At 47.9% G+C, this 19,771-nt stretch overlaps 1 protein-coding gene across 12 annotated transcripts in view; it reads right to left on the reverse strand.

The window, feature by feature from the left end:
- SUGP2 (SURP and G-patch domain containing 2) overlaps positions 1-19,771 on the reverse strand; it is a 37,764-nt gene that overhangs the window by 17,698 nt on the left and 295 nt on the right. For 2 of the 12 annotated variants that reach the window (XR_011430488.1, XM_070246698.1), the window contains exons 1-6: positions 19,618-19,761; positions 18,069-18,200; positions 13,184-14,788; positions 10,014-10,134; positions 2,460-2,947; positions 1,273-1,384 (exon numbers count right to left, since the gene is read on the reverse strand). Coding sequence is in view for 7 of the 12 variants with exons in the window: in XM_070246698.1 (XP_070102799.1) it covers positions 1,273-1,384; positions 2,460-2,947; positions 10,014-10,134; positions 13,184-14,788; positions 18,069-18,189 (2,447 nt within the window). In the remaining 5 variants the exon portion in view is untranslated. Of the gene's footprint in view, positions 1-1,272; positions 1,385-2,459; positions 2,948-10,013; positions 10,135-13,183; positions 14,789-18,068; positions 18,201-19,565; positions 19,762-19,771 lie in introns of those variants that run through there. The other 10 variants (XR_002802457.2, XM_001503418.5, XR_011430489.1 and 7 more) reach the window with 8 other exon arrangements.

The raw sequence follows: 19,771 nt of genomic DNA on the forward strand, positions 1-19,771 counted from the left end.
CCTGGTCCTGCCAGGGCAAGGTCCCCCATGCCATGGGCAGGCTGACTCTGAGGTCTGCAGGGCCCAGCAGCCCCTGAGGTCACCAGGCCTATAAAAGGCAGGATCAGGCTGAGCGCCTGCAAGGCTCTCAGCACTCTCCAGGGCTGGTCAGGGTCTTGAGTCGTTTGGGACCATTCAAGGTCCCAAACAAGCTGGAACAGCATGCTCTGTCACCACTGCATCCCAGAAATGCTCTAGGAAATGTGACTTTTGTTTTTTTTTTTGAGGAAGATTATCCCTCAGCTAACTACTGCCAGTCATCCTCTTTTTGCTGAGGAAGCCTGGCCCTGAGCTAACATCTGTGCCCATCTTCCTCTACTTTATATGTGGGATGCCTACCACAGCATGGCGTGCCAAGCAGTGCCGTGTCCGCACCTGGGATCTGAACCAGCGAACCCTGGGCCGCCGAGAAGCAGAAGGAGTGAACTTAACCGCTGTGCCACCGGGCCGGCCTGTGACATTTTTAACTATATTTTTAATTAGACTAAGGCATGACTCTCCAGCACATTGGAAACAGGGTAAGATCCAGAGCCCTGAGAGGACTGTACAACTTGCACAGCAGGTGCACCCCATCAGCTCAGAGCAGGAGCCCAGAGGGTTATGCCTCAGTAATAAGAACACTCGGCCTCCAGGCAGCCTCTCACTGAAGGAGGAGAATCCATCCCCACAGGCAGAGTCACCTCTGCCTCTGGGCTGTGTGGCGTTGAGTTTGAGGAAAGGACAGAGTAACGGCGCCCCCTCCTGGCATGAGGGTGCCAGGCCATCACCACATGGAAGAGCTTGTTGCCCACAGCTGGCAGCAAATTCTCATGGGTCCAGAGCAGCTGCGTGACCAGGGACCATGCCCCCTCGTCCTCTGGCTCTCGGGCAAGGACATGCCCTCCTCCCCCTGCTGCCACCGATCTGCCTCTGCTCAGGTCCTGGGGAAGCCATCCCTCTGCTCAGAGCACTCTCTCCCCTTTCCCTGGCCAACTCGCACTTGGCCTTCGGATCCAGCTTAGTTATTCTCCATCCCTGCCGGGAGCTTCTCCTAATGGCCTAGATGAGGGCCGGTTCCCCCAACAGTCCAGAACAGACATCTCTCCCCCACAGCCCTGAGCTCAGCAGAAGTGAAGCCATGACTCATCCCGGGGTGATCCCCTGGACAGGATGCATCTGCCAGGCCAGCTGCGAGTTCTCAGGACACTCGTGGGCTGAACATACTCAAATCAAAAGGGTGTGAAGGGCACGTACCACAGGTCAGGGTTGTCGGTGCTATTTTCTATGCTGAACTGTTCAATCTCTGGTCCCACCTGAGCAACAAATTTGGCCAGTTTCTCCGCAGTCTCCATTGTCTTCGTGTCAACTACAAAACAAAGCAACTATCATGCATTGGTTCTGAGCTGCCACTTCCCATGTGAATACCCATGGGGCTTTGGAGACTGATTACAAAGATGGCCCCTTGTGTCCCCTCACTGTCTCCTCGCCCTTTGCTACATGACTCTGCAGCTCTGTCCAGCAGAGACCGACTCTCTTCTTTCCCCTTGAATTGGGGCTGGCCCCGGGACTCCTGCTGGCTGGCAGAATGTGGCAAAGTGTGGAGCCTGGGCCTCAGAGGCCTTGAGCACCTCCACTACCTCTCCTGGAGGCCCAATTCTGACTGTCAGGTGAACAAACCCAGGCTGGCTGCTAAGGGGTGACAGGCATGTGGCCTAGTCACCCCCATCACCTCAGCTGACAGCCCCAGACAACCAGCCATTCCTGCAGACATAGATGTGGGCTGAGCCCAGCTCAGCAGACTCAGGGCAACACTAGATCCCTCTGACTGAAGTCACAATTTCAAGTGGCTCGTTGTATAGCAACAGTTAGAGAATGCAGCAGCCATGCAGATTTTTTCCCCCTCTACATTCCCACCTGGTGGTGAGGGGGAAGCACTGGTGAGGAGGAGGCCTACTGCAGAGGGAGAAGGTTACAGCCAGGAGAAACAGAAGAAACTGCAGGTCAGTTAACCCCGAAGAGGGAAACACAGAGACTGTGGGGAAGGGGAAGCATAACAAGAGACAAGGGCAGCCCTTTGGAATGTAAAGCAGGCAAGAACAGAGAGAAACGGATCAAGGACTGAAGCCCCAGGCACAGGCACGTGGCACGCTCTGCTGGCCAGAAGTTGGACCTTGCAGGGAGGTGCAGAGTCACAGGGCAGCATTTTGCGTCAGCTCCACCCTCAGGACAGGAGGAAGGTGGTACAGACTCACAGGCCTCCCCCTTGAGGAGGGAAGAGGAGAGAAAGTGCCTCCCTGCACAGCAGTTTGGGCCAGGTCCCTGTTGCTACCACCTGCTGCCCAGCCCAGACCTCCAAGGTTGTCCCCCTTCCTGCAGAGACCCCTGGAGATTGGAGAGTTGGGACTGGGGTCCAGAGGAGGGAGACAAGAGTGAGCACCAACTTTCAGCAGACAGGCAGGGAGAGGAGGTCTGAGGGGCTTCAGAGACGTCCATTCCTCCTGGCTTGGGGGATGGGCCTGAGGCTTCTGGGCTGGGGTCCCGAGAAGAGGGTCCTGCTGGGTCTGGCGGGCAGTCCTTGGCAGTATCATTTCCATCTGGCTGGGGCAGCTTTCCCTGCAATGAGCCTGTAGCCTGCCGGCTGTGGTGTTTCAGCCTGGTGCCCGAGGAGAGGAGGGTCTGGGTCCCGGTGGTCGCTCTCCTCATCTTCCAGCCCCGGAGCCCTTGAGCTCGGAGCAGCCCCCGCCGACGGCCTGGGAGGAGCCTCTTCTTGAGGCTCCGGACTGCTCGAGCATATAGCATGGCTCGGACTGCACACTCGGCCGCCATTGGCTTCTGATCCACTCCTGGCAAAGTCTGGCTCATGCGCTGTGTTTCTGCTAGCTTCAGCTTGTAATATTTATACTCCAGACTACTGTCATCTGACAAAAACCTGTAAAACAAAACAGGCACAGCAGAACATTTGTTAAAACACCAGCATGACCAAATTGCTGCTGCAAATAGACTTCTGCAAACACTTTCCAAGTGGCGCCCTTCCTGCTGTTGGAGAGGCTCCACCGGCTCCATCGAGGACCAGGAGCCAGGCCCAGGTTACCCTCCTGTCCAGAGTGACCACTGTGCAACCAGGCGCTTTGACTGAGCACTGGTTGAGATTCTTCCTTGATTTCTGTCATCAGCAGCCATGAAGGAGCTCACAGCTCCTGGTGGCCGCAAAACACAAACCAGTCACCCTGGAGCCATAGAAGCACTCTGCTACCAGCACATAGCAAGCATTGCCCCTGGACCTTGTTTTCATGGTGGGCACTCAGTGAACTTTCAACTGCATTACTGAGGCCAGCATGCCACTACTGTGGAATCACGTGCCAAAGTCTTAACGAGAACAACACAGAAAAGAGAAGGAGTTTGAGTCACATTTACTGACCCAGAAAGACATCCATGATATGGCCAGTGGAGAGCAAGCTACAGAAGAATACCAACAGTGATAACACCATATGAAACTGCTCGGTGTACACACATCCACGTCTATTTCCTTTTTTCATAGGTGGAAAGAACATAAGGCAAACTGAATAATTTGCTCTGGGGTCTGGGATGCAGAAGGGTGTGGAGGGGGACTTTCACATCATTGATTTCATTTTCCATTTCACTAGCACCTTCTTTCAACTCTACTAGCCCTTCTCTTCCAGGGTCTGGACTTTCTCACTATTTCCTTCTATCTTCATGTACTGAAAGCCTGTCTTCACTCTTGACTTCTGGTAAACGCATCCAAGGTGGCACCTTCACCCCAAGTGTCGTTGTGGATGTGCGTGGGGTCCAGTGATCTCCCTGCTACTTCCTTCTGAAGATTTGCTAATTTCACTTTGGATTCCTCTTCACTTGGAAGTTATTTAGAAGCATGTTTTATTTTGGCTACTACTGATTTTGACTTTTACGCATTATAATGTGGCCCACATGATCTGCCTTCCTTGGGATTGCTACAATTTTCTGTGTGACCTCAGACATAACAGGTTTTTGTGAATGTTCAATTTCAGTTTGTATTAAAGAAGAATGAATGTTGTTTGGTAAGAACAGCAATATTTCAGGTGGCTTTCAGACTGTTTGACATTGAGGCCACATATTAGATGAAGTTCCTCATGATCAATGACAGAAGCCAACTGGAAGCAAGGTGGCAGCGCATAGCAGGGTGCTAGTAGCACCATGTTGACATGGCGTGTCCCTGGTGGGAAGCTCCATACAAAGCTCCTGCTGATTTGCACAGCCAAGGTCTGGCTGAGTCTGAGGAAACAGGCTGCAAGCTGGCTGCTCCACTGCCCTGGACCCTCTGCTGGGTCAACAGCAGCATCTTGCAAGACTGTACCCTAACAAGCAAGAGTTCCCGCAAAAGGGAACCATGGCCAACACGGACACTCAGGTTCTCAAGTTGAACGCAGCCCCAGCAAGGCCACCCCTCATCCAGGGCAAAAGTGGAGTCATCACCCAGGTGACCGAGATCCCTTCGATGTAAATCCTTTTCCCCTGGATGGTCTGATGCCAAGGGCAGTCTGAGGATATCAGCCACAAATCCATCTTCCCCAGTTCTAGTGGAGTATAATATCAAGAGCAGAGAATACCCCCCGACTCTAGCCTGCTGGGTTCAAATCCCAGTGCAGCCACTTATTAGCTGTGGGATTTTACTGAAACTTTCTGTGCCTCAGTTTCTTCATCTGTAAGATGTGCAGATGATAAGCAGCAGCTACTTCATTGTTTTGTTTTTAGACTTGAGTCACACACTTTTCATTATAAGGAAAATGCTTTGACTACTGCCTGGCATTTGTTAACTGCCCAAGAGATATCAGCACCTCCTCTTTATCTGTTCCTGCCCGTTTGCCGTGTTCTAAATCCTCTACAACCATATTTGGATGACATCATCTACCCATTTCAGAGAAATATAGTCAAGTCTCTTCAACCATGGTAAGGACTTAACAATGCCTCTTCTATTTCTAAATGCTGTTTATTTACATAGCTCAAAGCTCTGTGGTTCTGGCATGGAGAGTCCCAAGTGTTGTAGCTTCTGATGACTTTCCCTTGTTAGTAATCTCTTTTACCCCTCTGAATGCTTTTCTCTGTTTGATCTAAAGGAACATTTCCACACCTCTCTCTCTCGTAGCATTTGCCTGGTATGTAATGTTCCGTCTTTGTTTTCCACTCCTTGTGTTTTAAGTATCTTTGAGATGAAGCAACAGCTCGTGCTTCTAAACCCAAGTCTCTGGCTAGTAAAGGTAGCGTCAACCCACAGGACACTTATGGATTACTAATAAGGTTGAATGTACTCAAACTTGTTTCCTGTCTGCCTTTCTTTCTTCATGTTTTTTTTCTTTTATTGCTTTTCATTGGACTGAATTTCTTTTTTTGCTCCCCTGCCCATAGTGGTACAGAAATTATAATCCCATTTCCAAGCCTTTAATGGCTAATCAATACACATTAAATTCTTATTTTCTGTCAATATCCAGAATTACTCACTAGCTATATCCTCATTCTGAACGAGACAAGAGCCCCAGCACCCACTTCCCTCCTTCCCCCCAGCCACCTTGCATATTTAGATCATCTGGGATTTTAGAGTTCTTTCCCCAAGCATCAATTATTCAGATTTTGTGCTCACTTCTGGGCACTTGGACAATCCTGCTGAGGCTGGCTGAGGGATTGCTGGCCACCTGCTTTTCCCTGAGTCTGCAAACATGTCGACCTGTTGGGCTCTCCCTGGAGAGCATGGTCCAGCAAAGGTCAGGGCCATCCCACTCCTAGGGGACAATTCAGAAGCTGGGAAAAACAAAGCATGACATGTTCCTTCAGCTCTATGTCTGGCACTTTCGGGACCATTCTATAGGTTTGTTTCTTTGCAGGCTCTCACAGAGACTAGAGGAAGACCGCCAACTGGTGTTCCAAATGAGGAAGCAAAGTCGTAGTGGGTGTCTGTCTGCACTACTGACATTTTAGTGCACAGAAGGAGCAGGCTGCCTTGGTGAGAGGCTGTGGTCAGTTCTGTCCACAAGGCTCAGCTGTGAACAAACGCATGTTTGCCCCTCCTTGGGGGGAGGCGGAGGTCTCAAATCTCTGCTGGATCTCGGAAGGCGAAGATAATGGAAACTCTTCTTAGATCTGTCTCTGAAGATCTGAACCTTTCACTCACTCACTAATAAAAAGAACCTATTTGCATTGGGGCCCAACAAGAAGTGGGTCTTCTGATCAACCACTGAGAATTCCTTAAACACTGACAGGAGAGTGAGCTAAAATCCTCATTTATCTTGGTAGTGTCAACAATAATGCATAAAACTGAAAGAGCAACATAGGCTTATCATCAAGAGATACGGAGGTAAGTGTGAGAAGTAGCTTAAAGAACTAAAAAGTGACTGCCTCCAAGGAGTGGAACTAGCATGGGAACCAGCCACAGCAGAAACATTTTGTTTTTTCTGATTAGTTCAATGGATTTTTCTGGTAAACCACAGATAAGTACTACTTTAAGAATTTAAACATACATACCAAAAACCTAAGCTTACTAGTTTCTTATCACTGTTTTTTGACAGCACACTCTCTCTCTCATAGTCACTGGGTAATTCCTTCTGAAGGAGTTCATGGGCAATCAAGTCTTAAGTCCAGCTCCCTGCTCTTCATCCGGGTTTATTCTATCTCCCAACCACTGAGATTTTTATCTCAACAATCAGATTTTTCTTTTCCAAGATCCTTAATAGGTTTTTTCCCATAACAAGTAGCTCCTGTTTCATGGATACAATATACTATTATACACCTAAGACTACTAGTTACACAAACACATTTTTAGATTACAGTAGTCCCCCTTATCCTTGGGGTATACGTTCCAAGACCCCCAGTAGGTGCTTGAAACTGTGGATAGTACCTAACTGTATACTATGTTTTCTCCTAAACATACATACCTGTGATAAAATTTAACCTTTAAATTAGGCACAGTAAGACAATAACTAATAATAAATAAATAACAGTAACTAATAATAAAGTTGGCTTTGAAACCATTATTAAACAAAATAAGGATGATTTGAACACAAGCACTGTGATACTGCGAGAGTCGACCTGATAACCAGCTACGAAGTGACTAACGGGTGGGTGGCGTATACAGCATGAACAGGCTGGATAAGGATGACTCACATCCTGAAATGTGAAACTGCAATAAGGGGGGGACTACTATAAGTCTCCTTTTTCTTACAGTAACTCTGTCTTCTCAGGTGTCAGCTCTGTTGAATGTGGTGACTCTCCTTCATGATGCTGATTTTCCTCAAATATCTGATTCCTAGTTAAACGCTTATTTCTAATTTTGTACCCCCTCTGCCCATATGCACACATAACTCTGGCTGTGGTTCTATCTGCCACCCACGGCTGTCAGTGATCATGAGCCTGCTGGGCTGTGTGCAGTAGTCATGGGGCGGAGGCACACGCCTCCAGTCCTCTCAGGGCCCCTCTCCCTCCAATCCAATCACCTTGTCAATCACCTGGAAATTGCCCCTGGGCCTTCTAAGTCTAATGGCACCTTACTTAGAAGGTTTGGTCTGTGCTTTCATCTGTCAATCTGAGGCTATCTAGCTTCCTTCCTTCAGAATACACACTGGCTGAGAGCAACAGCCTGGACATGAATCTCAGCTCTGCCTCTTACTAGCTGTACATCCTTGAGGCAAGAGCCCCTTTATTCTGTAAAATAAGGATGGCAACATACCTACCTCCAAAGGCTGTTTGAGGATTTGGCCAGCTAGTGCTTAAATCAGTAAAGAACTGAGAATAGTACCACATGCACAGAAAACAAAAGTGTTTGCTAAATAAAAGTATTTCATAAACAACGCTGGTACAATTAGGTTATTGGGTTTTTAAAAAATTTTAAGTTATATGCCTACCTCATTCTATACATGAAAATAATCCAGATGAATTCAAGACTTCTGTAAAAATAAAACCATATAAGTTCCAACCCTTTCCTGGTAAATCATGCTGGTTAAGACAAAGCTCTGGTACTCTTCATGGAAACTTACACCTTTCTAACATCTTTAGTAATTATGACAACAGGAATCCTGAGTTCAGCATGGTTACAATGTTGACTACACAAATGCTAAATAGATCACTCAAAAAGAGGAACTGTATGAGGCTGGCCCAGTGGCACAGCCTCAGCAGTTAAGTTTGTATGTTCCACTTCAGTGGCCCACGGTTCACCGGTTTGGATCCTGGCTGCGGACTTAACGCACCACTTGTCAAGCCATGCTGTGGCAGGCGTCCCACATATAGAGTAGAGGAAGATGGGCACGGATGTTAGCTCAGGGCCAGGCTTCCTCAGCAAAAAGAGGAGGACTGGCAGCAAATGTTAGCTCAGGGCTAATCTTCCTCAAAAAAAAAAAAAAAAAAGAGGAACTACAACTAGATGTCCTATGAGAGAACATGCAATCTCATTAATTAACAAAGTTACAAAGTAGAACATCACAGTATGAAATTCTCTTTAAATCAAACACTCAGGAGAGGGAATGGCACACTTAGAGTGGCAGTGAGAGTGTCAATCAATGGGGACAAATCACTCACAGAAAGTAACCTAATGATACAGATCAATGGTCTCCACCAGGGCAACTCTGTACCCAAGGGACACCAGGCAGTGTCTGAAGATATTTTTGGCTGTCATAGCTGGTATGGTGGATTCCACTGGTGCCCAGCGGGTAGATGCCAAGGATGTGGCTAAACATCCTGCAATGCCCAGGACAGTCCCTACCACAGAGGATGATTCAGTCGCAAATGTCAATAATGCTGCAGCTGAGAAACTAACATAGATCAAAAGCCTCTAAAGTGAGCCTCCCCTTTAACCCAGCAATTTCACTCCTAGATATTATCCTAATAAACTGCCAGAAACGCAGACGGAAATACAAGCAAAACATTGTTCACCGAAATGTTACTGATAGCAGGAAAAAACTAGATAGAATCTATGAATCCACCAATGGGCAATGGTCAAGTATGGTATGGCACCTGTGTGCAATGGAATTGCATGCTATCGCTGATAACAAGGACAATTATGCCAACTGTAAAACACAGGACACACTACAGGAAAGTGGTGGGTCTCTGAGTGACTACATCGTTGTCTTTTTACTCTTTTACAAAGGGCATATGCCACTTTTATATTAAAAAAAAAAGTATAAAACTTTTCCACTTCCTCCAATCTACTCTAGTGATCATCCTAAACACACAAGAAAATGTAATGCATTAAGCTATGCACTGAAAAAAATTAAAAATTGCATACAATCAAAAACATTTCAGAGTCCAACAAGAAAGAAATGACTACATAAACTCTGACCACGACTCTGCGGACTAGTAAACACAGTGTCTGAACTAATGTTTACAAAGAGTAGGGAACACATTTTTCCCTGTCATCTAAAAGAGGAGGCTGTATTATATCGTAGCATAATCACACTTACGTTAAAAACAAAAAACACCAAACAGCCCATGGTGAGCAGAAAGACTGGAAGCAAATACCAAAAATGTCAGTGGTTGTCGGTGGGCACCAGGTGGCTTCCCCTGACTTTGCTCCTCTTTACTTTCTCTAATAAGTACTGTATTTATGACAAAAGCTTTAATTTAAAAAAGTTGTTCTATTCATGTGAAGAGGCAATAAGGCAAAAGGAGAAGACAGTTAAGCAAACAGTAGCAATAAAACACAAAGAGCTATTGTGCCATACTTTTCAACTGACAAGCACTCTGTACACACCTCTCACCCCTCCTTAAACCAGCACGGCAGGGCGAGGAGCTCCAGGCCTGAGTGAGAGACGGCCACACGGCAGGTCTGCAGCAGGGTAAACCTACTCAGGTAAACCTGACCCACCCTCACGCTCCTTCCTCTGGCAGACACCATTGCTCAAAATAGGCATCATCTCCTCTGCTCTGGACACCATGAGAGCAACACAAACGTTGCCATGTGCTCTACCACAGGGATTCGCTCTATGGGAGGCATCTGCAGGGCCGACATTTAGACCTACCAGTAAGCAGGGTCCTCCTTGAGAAGAGCTCTCTCTTTGGGAGACAGGCTGCCTCCGACGACACGTGTGACCAACTGGTCGATGGTGTCCACCACTTTGTGATCTGCTCGCTGGGGGACTGCTGGAACACACAGAAGGGCTTTTCTGAGAAACACACCGGACCACATGGGGCTTGGGAAGACCAGGACAGAGTCAGTGGCTTAGAATGGAGCCTAAGCAGGCACCAGACACCAAAATCCTCATTCACAAGAGATCAGCATTGAAAAAAGGAAAGTGGTGTGTTATTCTAGAGACCAGTATGTAAAATATCTTCCCAAAAGCTTTAACAGCATAACCACTAGGACAGAAACAGTCACAAGCTTACAATGACTGGGCAAAACAATGTGTGTATATATATTCTATAGAAGGAAGTGGTATGTAGCTTAACTTGAATGCTCTCATTATTAAGAGGAAACTATAAAGATATAAAATGTATCTAGGTATAAAACATGTAAAGAGAATACCTAGGTTGTGATTCTCAATATGAAAGAGGGGGAAGATACATAAATACGGATACATAGAAAAAAGATTAGAAGGAAATACACCAGAAAGTTAACGGAGGTTATCTATGGGTGCTAGATTAATCAGGGATTTCATTTTCTTTGTGCTTTATCTATAAAAAATAAACATACATCTGTTTTCTGTAATCAGAAGACACATACACACACACACACATAAACTTAGAAAGAAAAATTTCCCAATTAAAAGTCAATGGTCCCAAGATAAGTGTTCACAAAAAATACTTGCTAAACATATGAAAAGGAAACATAAAGTGTGAATTTTCTTCCATATGAATTGTAACTTACAATGCCACCAGCAACACAGAAGAGCACCTGTGTCCTCAAATAATAAGGTTGCTTAGTTTTCTGATGTTTGCTAGTTTTAATAGCACGGAATGGCTTATCAGTTTACTTAATAAAAATCACCCCTGAACTGATATTATGTTAAGTGAAATAAGCCAGATAGAGAAAGATGAACTCTGTATGACTCCACTCATGGGTGGAAGTTAAACATAGAGACAAAGAGAACTGATTGGTGGTTACCAGGGGAAAGGGGGGGTCGGGGGAGGGCACAAAGGGTGAAGTGGTGCACCTACAACATGATTAACAATAACGTACAACTGAAATCTCACAAGGTTGTAAACTACCATAATCTTAAAAAAAGTTTAAAAAAAAAAAATCACCCCTGAACTGGAGAGGTCTTCCAGTTTGTTCTGTGGAGTAACTGCACTGTCTTGTCCTTCCCCGTGTCGGAGTTGCAGCTGTGAGTTTACCACTGTGAGCTCTTTACACAGGATAAATTGATCCTTCAATTGTCATGTTATTGCAAATATTTCCCCTTTGAAATTGCTTTCCTTTTTTTTTGTTATTGGCTCACATCTTATAGAACTGCTAGTTTTACATGATTTTACAGAAGAGTAAGAGTTCAAAGTCAGAAGCTTTCCAAGACAACACAATTTGTGGATCACCACAACCATCTCTAGAGAAGGTGACTATAAGCAAGGGCCGGAAAGTGGGTCCCAGCCTTTGGCCCAGAAACCCTCCTTCTGACACCATAGCCTTTAAAGGAGGATTTAAAAATAAAAAATAAAAATAAGAGTCATAATCAATACCTTCAATGAAAGATCTCATCCCAGCATTTCTAACAGTAATGGAAGTAATGAGACATGGGCACTGCTGCCGTCCACTTGCTGCCCAGACAGCCGAGGCTTGCAGATGCCAATTACAAGGGAACTCAGCTCTGCTCAGCCTCAGAAGCCTCTAGTAAAAGGCAGCATGAGTCCAACATCAAGGGAAAGGTGAGGTAATTCACGTGAGGTCAATATCATAATGTAGCAAATGCTGCAGAAACACATACAAGGGCCTTTGATAAGCCTGTAAAAGAGCAGACTAGAGCCTGTGTAGCAGCATGGCAGGGGACAGTGGTGGGCAACTTCAGGTGATGGACGACTTTTCCCTCCTTCATACAAAGTTCTTTAGTATTGTTCTTACACTGACTTTCCACTCTGCCACTTTGTGGGGCGTGGGGAAGAGGGGTTCCGCTGCAGCCCTAACGAGCCCACTTCTGGAAGACTCCCCCTCCAGGAGTAGGTGTGGCCACCCACCCATGGTGGAACCTACCTAGTGCCAAATGCAGTCAGGGGTTGGAGAGGGGGTAGAGGAGTGAAGAGATTCAGGAACAAATGAGACTTCCCCACTCAGCTGGGGCAAGAGAAGCTGAAAACTCCATCAGGAGGAAAAGGGACTTCTTCCTAATGTAAAGGGGGAAAAGTGCTTCCTTGCTGGTCACATGGCCACTACGTCTGCTCACGACCGCTGGGATGTCTGGGCTGAGAGAGCATCCATCCTGGGAGCTAAGGAGGAGGGAAAAGGGACACCAAACAGCCAGTTGTTTCTATTTCTATTTACGTCTTTCTTGGCCTTTCCTCTCCCCAGTAAATCGACTTGTTAACACCAGGTTACCAGCTGTGCCTAAGTTATCTGTCGACCTTTAGCCAGTCTAGAAAAGCAAGCAGGTGGAAAGGTGCCTCCACCACTTGGACTGACTGGCTGATCCCTGTCTGTCTCTCAGCACAGCTCAAACATGGCCTGCTGTGGCCTCCGTGACTCCCCAGGCTGGGCTGGGGCCTCTCCTATGTCCCCCTAATTCCAGCACAGGAGGGGCTGAGTTTTGTGATTTCTTTCCCTCAGGAGCCTGGAGACGACTCAGAGACAGTGCCCAGTGTTTACTCTTCCTTCTGGTAATACCTAGGGCAGGGGCAGGGGGACACCTGTTGGAACAAGCCTTCTTAACCTTGGCTGCAGGACTGTACAAACCCCCAGATAGTGCAAAATTGTGTACAAATATATGTGCATTTTTCCCGGCAAGGGCCACAGCTTTTCATCAGATTCCCAAAGGAGTCTGTGACCCAAAAATGTCTAAGGACTTCTGTGGTAGACAGATTTCTAACATGTTTACAGAATGAATGGAAGACATGTATATGGGCCAATCAGAGTTTTCTGCTAAAATTCTGATTCTATAGTTGGCTAAAGAACCTCTGTGTAAAAACCTCAAAGAGAATAAGAAATGTTACAAGAAAACATGGAAAACAACAAATCACAACAAATAGAAACTTTCGCTGCTTTCCTTACCATCACTCAAACCACAAGGAGCCTTGGCTTCAATCTCGGGTTTGGTAGGAGGAACGGTTTTCTCATCTTGAGTGGGCTCGGGTTCAGCTTTCTTGACCTGGAGTGGACATCCGCTGCTAACCAGCCAGGCCTTCAGGTGATCGATGTACTCTCTCCCAAACAGAGTGGAGTCCTCGAAGTTTGGAAATGCGGCAGGAGATGGAGCTATATCTTGGAGGCCAACAGCTTCTAAGATTTTCTCTTGCCGGAAAGAAGAGGCCAAGGAAAACGTCTGTCCTAAAAGGGCCAAAGACTTCCGGCAGAGAGAATTGGTGGTCTCCAGGGCAACAGCCAAGTCCAGGGGGTTACTGAGGGTCTTCATCTTGACACTCAGCTCATAGGCATTGCAGGCCATGAGCAGGGGTGTGACACTCTTCAGAAGCCGGTCTTGAAGCCTCATTATGTACTTGTCAAAGGGCTTTATGATTTCAAAAAAGCAATTTTTGGTCTTCACAGCACCTTTGTCTAAAAGCATGTTTAAAAACTCGTTATCGACTCTGGGTGTTTTCAAAGCAGAGTGCTTTAAAAATTTGATAGTAAAAAAGCAAAAATCTCTGTGCTCTGGTTTTAAGGAGCATTTGAACGAGGCGAGCATTTTAGCGCAGGTTTCAGTTTCGAGTTCGAAGAGAGTCTGGAAAAGCTGGGAAAATTTAACATCATCTTTTATGGTGTGGAATCCTGCCCATTTGATTATTTCTATCCCAAATCTTGAAAAAACATCTGACTTATCTATGAGGTCAAAGCTCATCTTTCTTCTGGGGAGCCGAATATCTTTCAGATTGAGCCCCAGAGGGATCTTCTGAGTGGGGAATTGGATATCTTCTGTACCTGGGTTTGTCCCTAGGGTTACATCAGGACTTGGAGTGGTTTTCTGGATTTGGTTAGTCCCCTGAGTTTTGGGAGTAATACGATTTATAGTGGGTACTTTCTTCATGCTCACGCTTCTCAGGGTGACAAGTTTCCCAACCCCCACTTTAGGCGTGAGCAGACCTTGAGTCTCTCCCTTTCCTAGGAGGGCACCCTCCTGGTCAATGATGTTTAGACCTTGGCCTCTGCCCTGGACTTGACCACTGCCCCTGAGCACAGAGTCTGCTTCCCCTGGACGGTCCACGTCGAAATCCCGACTCTCTTTCTCCAAACACTCTTTCTCAATCAGCCTGGAAGAGCCAAAGTCCCCCAGTAGCGCAGAAGGACCAAAATTATACTCCTGTGACCAAGAGGATTCTTGAGAAACTGGGTGGCCAAAGTCTTGTTCCCAAGAGCCACGGAGTGCAAATTTCCAGTCCTGAGAACGGAAATGTCCCAATTTCCGGTGGCCAAAGACCTGGTCTCGGGAGTCAGGGTGGGAAAATTCCAGATCTCGGCCACATTCCTTACGAAAGTAGTTGTCGTCACTTACAGAAGGGTTGCTTGATCTGAAGGAAGGTCCTGGAAATACATCACTTCTCAGGCCTTCCCTGGCAGTTTCTCGAGAGTGAGCTACAGATCCGCCCAGAGTGTATCTGCTGTCACTGTGAATGTCATCATACATATCTGCTCTGGCTCTTGGGACTGTCCTTAGAAGATCTGAAATAAAAGATGCAAAAAGAAACACACAGGTACTTTAAACCTGAGGCTGCAAACGGACACGCCACAGACCACCAGCCAGCTGCAGTGCTTTATCTGCCTAAGAGCATTTTACAAATTCGTATTTGTTGCCAACCTTTAAAATGTGTGTGGTTTCCCTGAAAAATGTGGACTTACTCCTTATAAAAACAGAGACCTACAAGTACTGGGCCTGCATCTGCCCTGACGTCAGTGTCCCAAGGCTGGGCAGCAGGGCCCCTCTCTCATTCAGACTCCCTGCCCTGGCTCTGCGGGTGTCTGGTTTACTAGGCCTCTTTTAGACTCAGGGAAGGGTGTTTGGTGCTCAAATAACCTAGACTTGTTTACTGCGACTAGATCACTTTGTATTTCGACCTCTATCACACAGCACATGGCTCTTCCCATCCTCCCTGCCTCCCACGAGGAACTCTCTGCCTACAGTGCCACTGAGGTAGGAGCCACTCTGAACTGTACCCACCACAGCTGACCGGGCCACAGCTGAGCACTTGACCCAAAGCTGGTTGATACGCTCCCTCGTAAAGGTCCACTGGGCCAACCAATCCTTTGAATAAAACAGAGACTGATGCAGGTAAGAGAAAGGCAGAAGTGAAATAAGCCACATCAAGAGAGGCTACAATGGAAACTGAATACTGCGTGTTTTCGTCCTCCTCCATGTAGAAATGAGGAAAATTGAAAGCTAAATTGGCATTTGCTTGTTCATGTATAAAGAATCTCTGTAAGAAGCTAGGAACATAAGGGAACTATGGGGGTATGGAAACAGTGGGCCTCAGAGAGACTTTTCATGGAGAACCTTCTTTCTAGCTTTGAATCAGAATCTATTACCGAGTCAAAAAGTGAAATGGAAAGGGAGAGAGAGATGCCAGGAGTACGGAAGTAATGGGCCGAGAGGCCACAGGAAGCCAGAACCTTGTATAAATTCTCAACAGGTACTCACTGAGCACCTACTCCAGGCACTGAAGTGACAGCAGGAAAAGGAGACAGCAAAGCCCTTGCTCTCCAGGACTCGTCAATCGAAGGAACCAAACAGTGAACAAAAATCCATCAGGTGTAAGGAAGTGCCCATAAGAAATATTAAGCGGTGGGAATGTGAAGAGGGAAAGCCATTTTTAGATAGGCTGGTCAAGGAGGGCAGCTCTGACAACAATGTATCTGAGCAGTAGAGGCCTGGCATGAGGGGCCAGACCCTGCGGTTATGGGGGAAGCCTTCCAGGCAGAGGGAGTGTGAGAACAAAGCACTGAGGTGGGACCAGCAGGGCACAAATATGGCCAGAAGGGAACAGAGGGAACGAGGGGCAAAGTTGTAAGAAGGCAGCTCCTAAACTCTGCTGCACACTGGAGTCCCCTGACTTAATGAATCAGGTGGGGTGTGACCTGGGCATCAGGGTTCTTAAAGGGTCCCCAGATGATTCTACCATGCAGAAAAGTTAGGGAACCACTATGATACGAGATGCAAACAAAAGGCGGGTACTAGATCAACTCAGGCCCTTGATGGAATGCTGGAGTTCTCTCTAAGTGAAACAGAAAGCCACAGAAGGGTTCTGAGCAGAGGGATGACCTTACTGGCCGCTGTGTAAGGAACAGACCAAAAGGGATGAGAGTGGCTATGGATGTGCCAGCAAGGAATCCACTGGGGTAATCCAGGTATTGATGGCCTGGTCAGGGCGGCAGCATCAGAGTAGAGCGGTGGCTGGATTCTGCACAACAGGATTTTCTGATGCCTTGGTTTACAAGGCATCAAGGCACCAGAACTGTTCAGCGTAGAGCAGAAAGACAGAGAAAGCCTGACCAATGGACCATGCAGCTCTGTGACAGACAGATGGTTCTAGAACTGTCTAGCATCCTGCTGGGATTCTAGTTTCCCCCTCCCTAATCTTTCTTGATGTAACTAAGATATGTATTGGTGTTTGAGTCTCTAGATAAAGATAAATCAAGATTTAAATCTCCATATACACATACATATGTATTCACGTATACGTATAGGTATGCGTGTATATACATAGACACACACCTAAGTGTTCAGGGTTACAAAAATATATCACTAAAAGAATTGAAGGATGCACAAATCACCACAGATATGCTTACCTCTGAGGTGTAAGGAAGCAGATGAAAGGCTTTTTTATGTTTTACTCTTAAATATTTCTTAATCCTTCCAATCTTTTATAACAGGAACATTTTCCTAATTTTTGTACGTTCACAAATTTTTTGAAAACTTGTAATTTCCGAAAATTACTACTTATGTAATTTTGAAAACTCAGAACCCAGAGACAGCCTCTGAGGCTCAGTTTCTATAGGTCCAAAGCATGTAATAACAGTTATCCCTACTCCATCCAAGTGTTTAGACTCATTCAACCAACACTAAGGAAGCCTCTCCCGCAGCAAGGATGGCTCAGGGGCTAATGCAGCAGTGAGGAGAGCAACAACAGGCTGAAGGAGGACTGGAGGAGGCAGGTGCCCAGCAGATTCCCCGGGGGTTCGCCTGTGCCAGGAGGGGCAACCAAATCAACCTCAAGGCCTGCAGGGCCTTCCTGTGAGCTGGGTCTTAGTGCCTGAGGGAATTACCAGGCAGAGCTGGGATTCAAAGCACAAACAGACGGCAGAGCTGAAGCACGAAGCCCCAGGCAGGGAGTGAGGGTCAGAAGCCTCGTGTGCAGTGGTGAGGGACTTCCACGTCTTCCTGCCATCTGTGTGGGCACCATTTTTTATTCTGCTGGCATGATGTTTCAAAACCTTCCCAAGGGAATGTTTTCAGGCAGGGCCTGCACTTGGCAACTCCACAGGGCGCCCCCTGTCACAGCCTCCTGTCTTGCACACACCACTGTTACCTGGATGCTCCTGCACTTGTCTGAGGATGTAACCCTGAAATGAGGAGCCCTAAGAGTCCAAGCAGGGCCTTGGCCCAGCTATGTTGGCATTAATAGATCTGTGGGGAGGACAGGTTTGCAGGGAATGAAGCCAGAAGCTGAGAACTGTTCAGGAGGAGATTGTTACAAGAATACAGGCCAAACCTGGGCAGCTGTAGTGGGGATGGAGCCAAGAGATGGAGTCAAGAAGCCTTCTTTAGGTGGGGGAGGGTGCCTGGGGAGTAGAGGCTCCAGATATTGACAATACCTACTTCTGCATAATGATTTGACAAGTGGACCCAAAGAAAACTTTATCTCCCCTTAACAAATAAAAGAAGCTGCATACTTCTGCCCAAGGCACTGAAATCCTCCACCCTCAAAAAACAAGCATTTTAATTTACCTTGAGCTTTAAACTGAAGAGCTTCGCCTACAGCCTCACTACTGGGGTCCATGTGATATCGGTTAGCTTTTTCTTGTAATACAGCATCAAAAGTCTCCTGCGCAATTCGCCTTGCTGCCATGTTTCTCTAACCTGTAGTGAGAGGTGGAAAAAAGACACTAAGAATGACAACTAATGCTCCCAGAGCCTGCTCTTTCTACTTCACCTAATCCTCAAAGGAACAAGGCAGTGATCCATAATCCCACACGGTACTTGAGAGGGAAGTCGGGTTATTTTAAGGGGGCCTCTGCCCTCACCAAGCTCACAGATGTGTGTTGGCTTAGAAGGAACAAGACAAGCATAGTGATCTCGGACAAGTTATTTTGCTTCTCATTTCCTCGGAAGCCCTTACAAGCTCTATCAAAGCAGTCCTATCTTCTTGGGGCCGCTGAAGACTGCACGAAGCAACACACATCACTGGACGTAGTGCAGGGAAGCAGGACCATAACCCTTGCAAATTGTGGTTAGGAAAGACATCATCACTATTTTCCCATCTCACAGACAGAGCCAGGAAGCTCTGAGAACCGACCTCCCCTCTGAGAGAAGCCCCTCAATGAGTGAGTGGAGGAAGCCCTGACTAGTGACAACGAGCTAGTGACAGCTTGCTCTGTACTAGGTCCTGTTGTAAGGAAGGGACTCCCTACAGGGACTCCCCTTTACTTCTTGCAACGACCCACTGAAGAAGTGGGTCCTGTTGTGAACGACATTTTTCCGAAGAGGAAAAGGAGGACTGAGGCTACGTGACCCATCCAAGGTCAGCCAGCCCGGACTGGAACCTGGCAAACAGGACACTAGGAGTGGGGACAAAGCCCTGAAGACCGAGTAAAAATGACTGCGAAGCAACAGTGAGGAACCCAGCGGCGGCATCCTTAACCGCCAAGACATCCTTTCATCTTGAAAGCTCCAACCTCAAGATCCAAGCCTGCCCCCGCGTTATAGTCTTTCTTATACCCATCACTCCCTTTTCCCATCTTTCAGCCCTTTTCCTGGGGCGCCCCCTGTTCTCTGTAGCGAAAGGCAGGGTCTCCGGGCCAGGAGGCCCCGGATCAAATCAAGTGAGCTACCCTTGCTGTGCCTCCGTTACCCCATCTATGGAATGGGCAGCTACGGGGACCGAACCAATTAAAAAACGGCAAAGGGCCCGATGCAGCGCCCGGCCGCGGTTATCGCCACAAGAGCGGGGCCGCTCCGAGTTCGGGGGAAATGAATGAACGACTGAACGAATGCACCCGTCGGGCGTGGCCCGCCTGCTACCCGCCTCCGAGGACGAAGAATAGGGGGCGTTGGGCCCGGAAAGCCGCAGACCGCCCCCCAGGCCGACCCAACCAGGCCGTGGCCACCGCGCAGCCCGAGGGCCGAGCCCGCGGCGCCATAGCGGAGACGCGGGGCCTTCGGGGCCGAGCCTAAGCCCCCCACCCCTGGGGCCGCCCACCGACGACGCCCGGGCCCGGGCCTCACCCCGAGCCCACTGCGCGCGGAGACACTCCCGCCGCCGCCTCAGGCTCTTCACCTGCTGCCCCTGCTGCCGCCGCCGCTGCCGCCGCCGCTGCCGCCGCCGCCGCTGCCGCCGCCGCCGCCGTCGCCGCCGCCGCGCGAGGCGGGGACATGCAAATGAGCCAACGGTCTCCGCAGCGCCGCACCGCGCAGGCGCAAGCCGCCGCCGA

The sequence above is a fragment of the Equus caballus genome, chromosome 21, assembly GCF_041296265.1.
Source record: "Equus caballus isolate H_3958 breed thoroughbred chromosome 21, TB-T2T, whole genome shotgun sequence".
Lineage (NCBI taxonomy): Eukaryota > Metazoa > Chordata > Mammalia > Perissodactyla > Equidae > Equus > Equus caballus.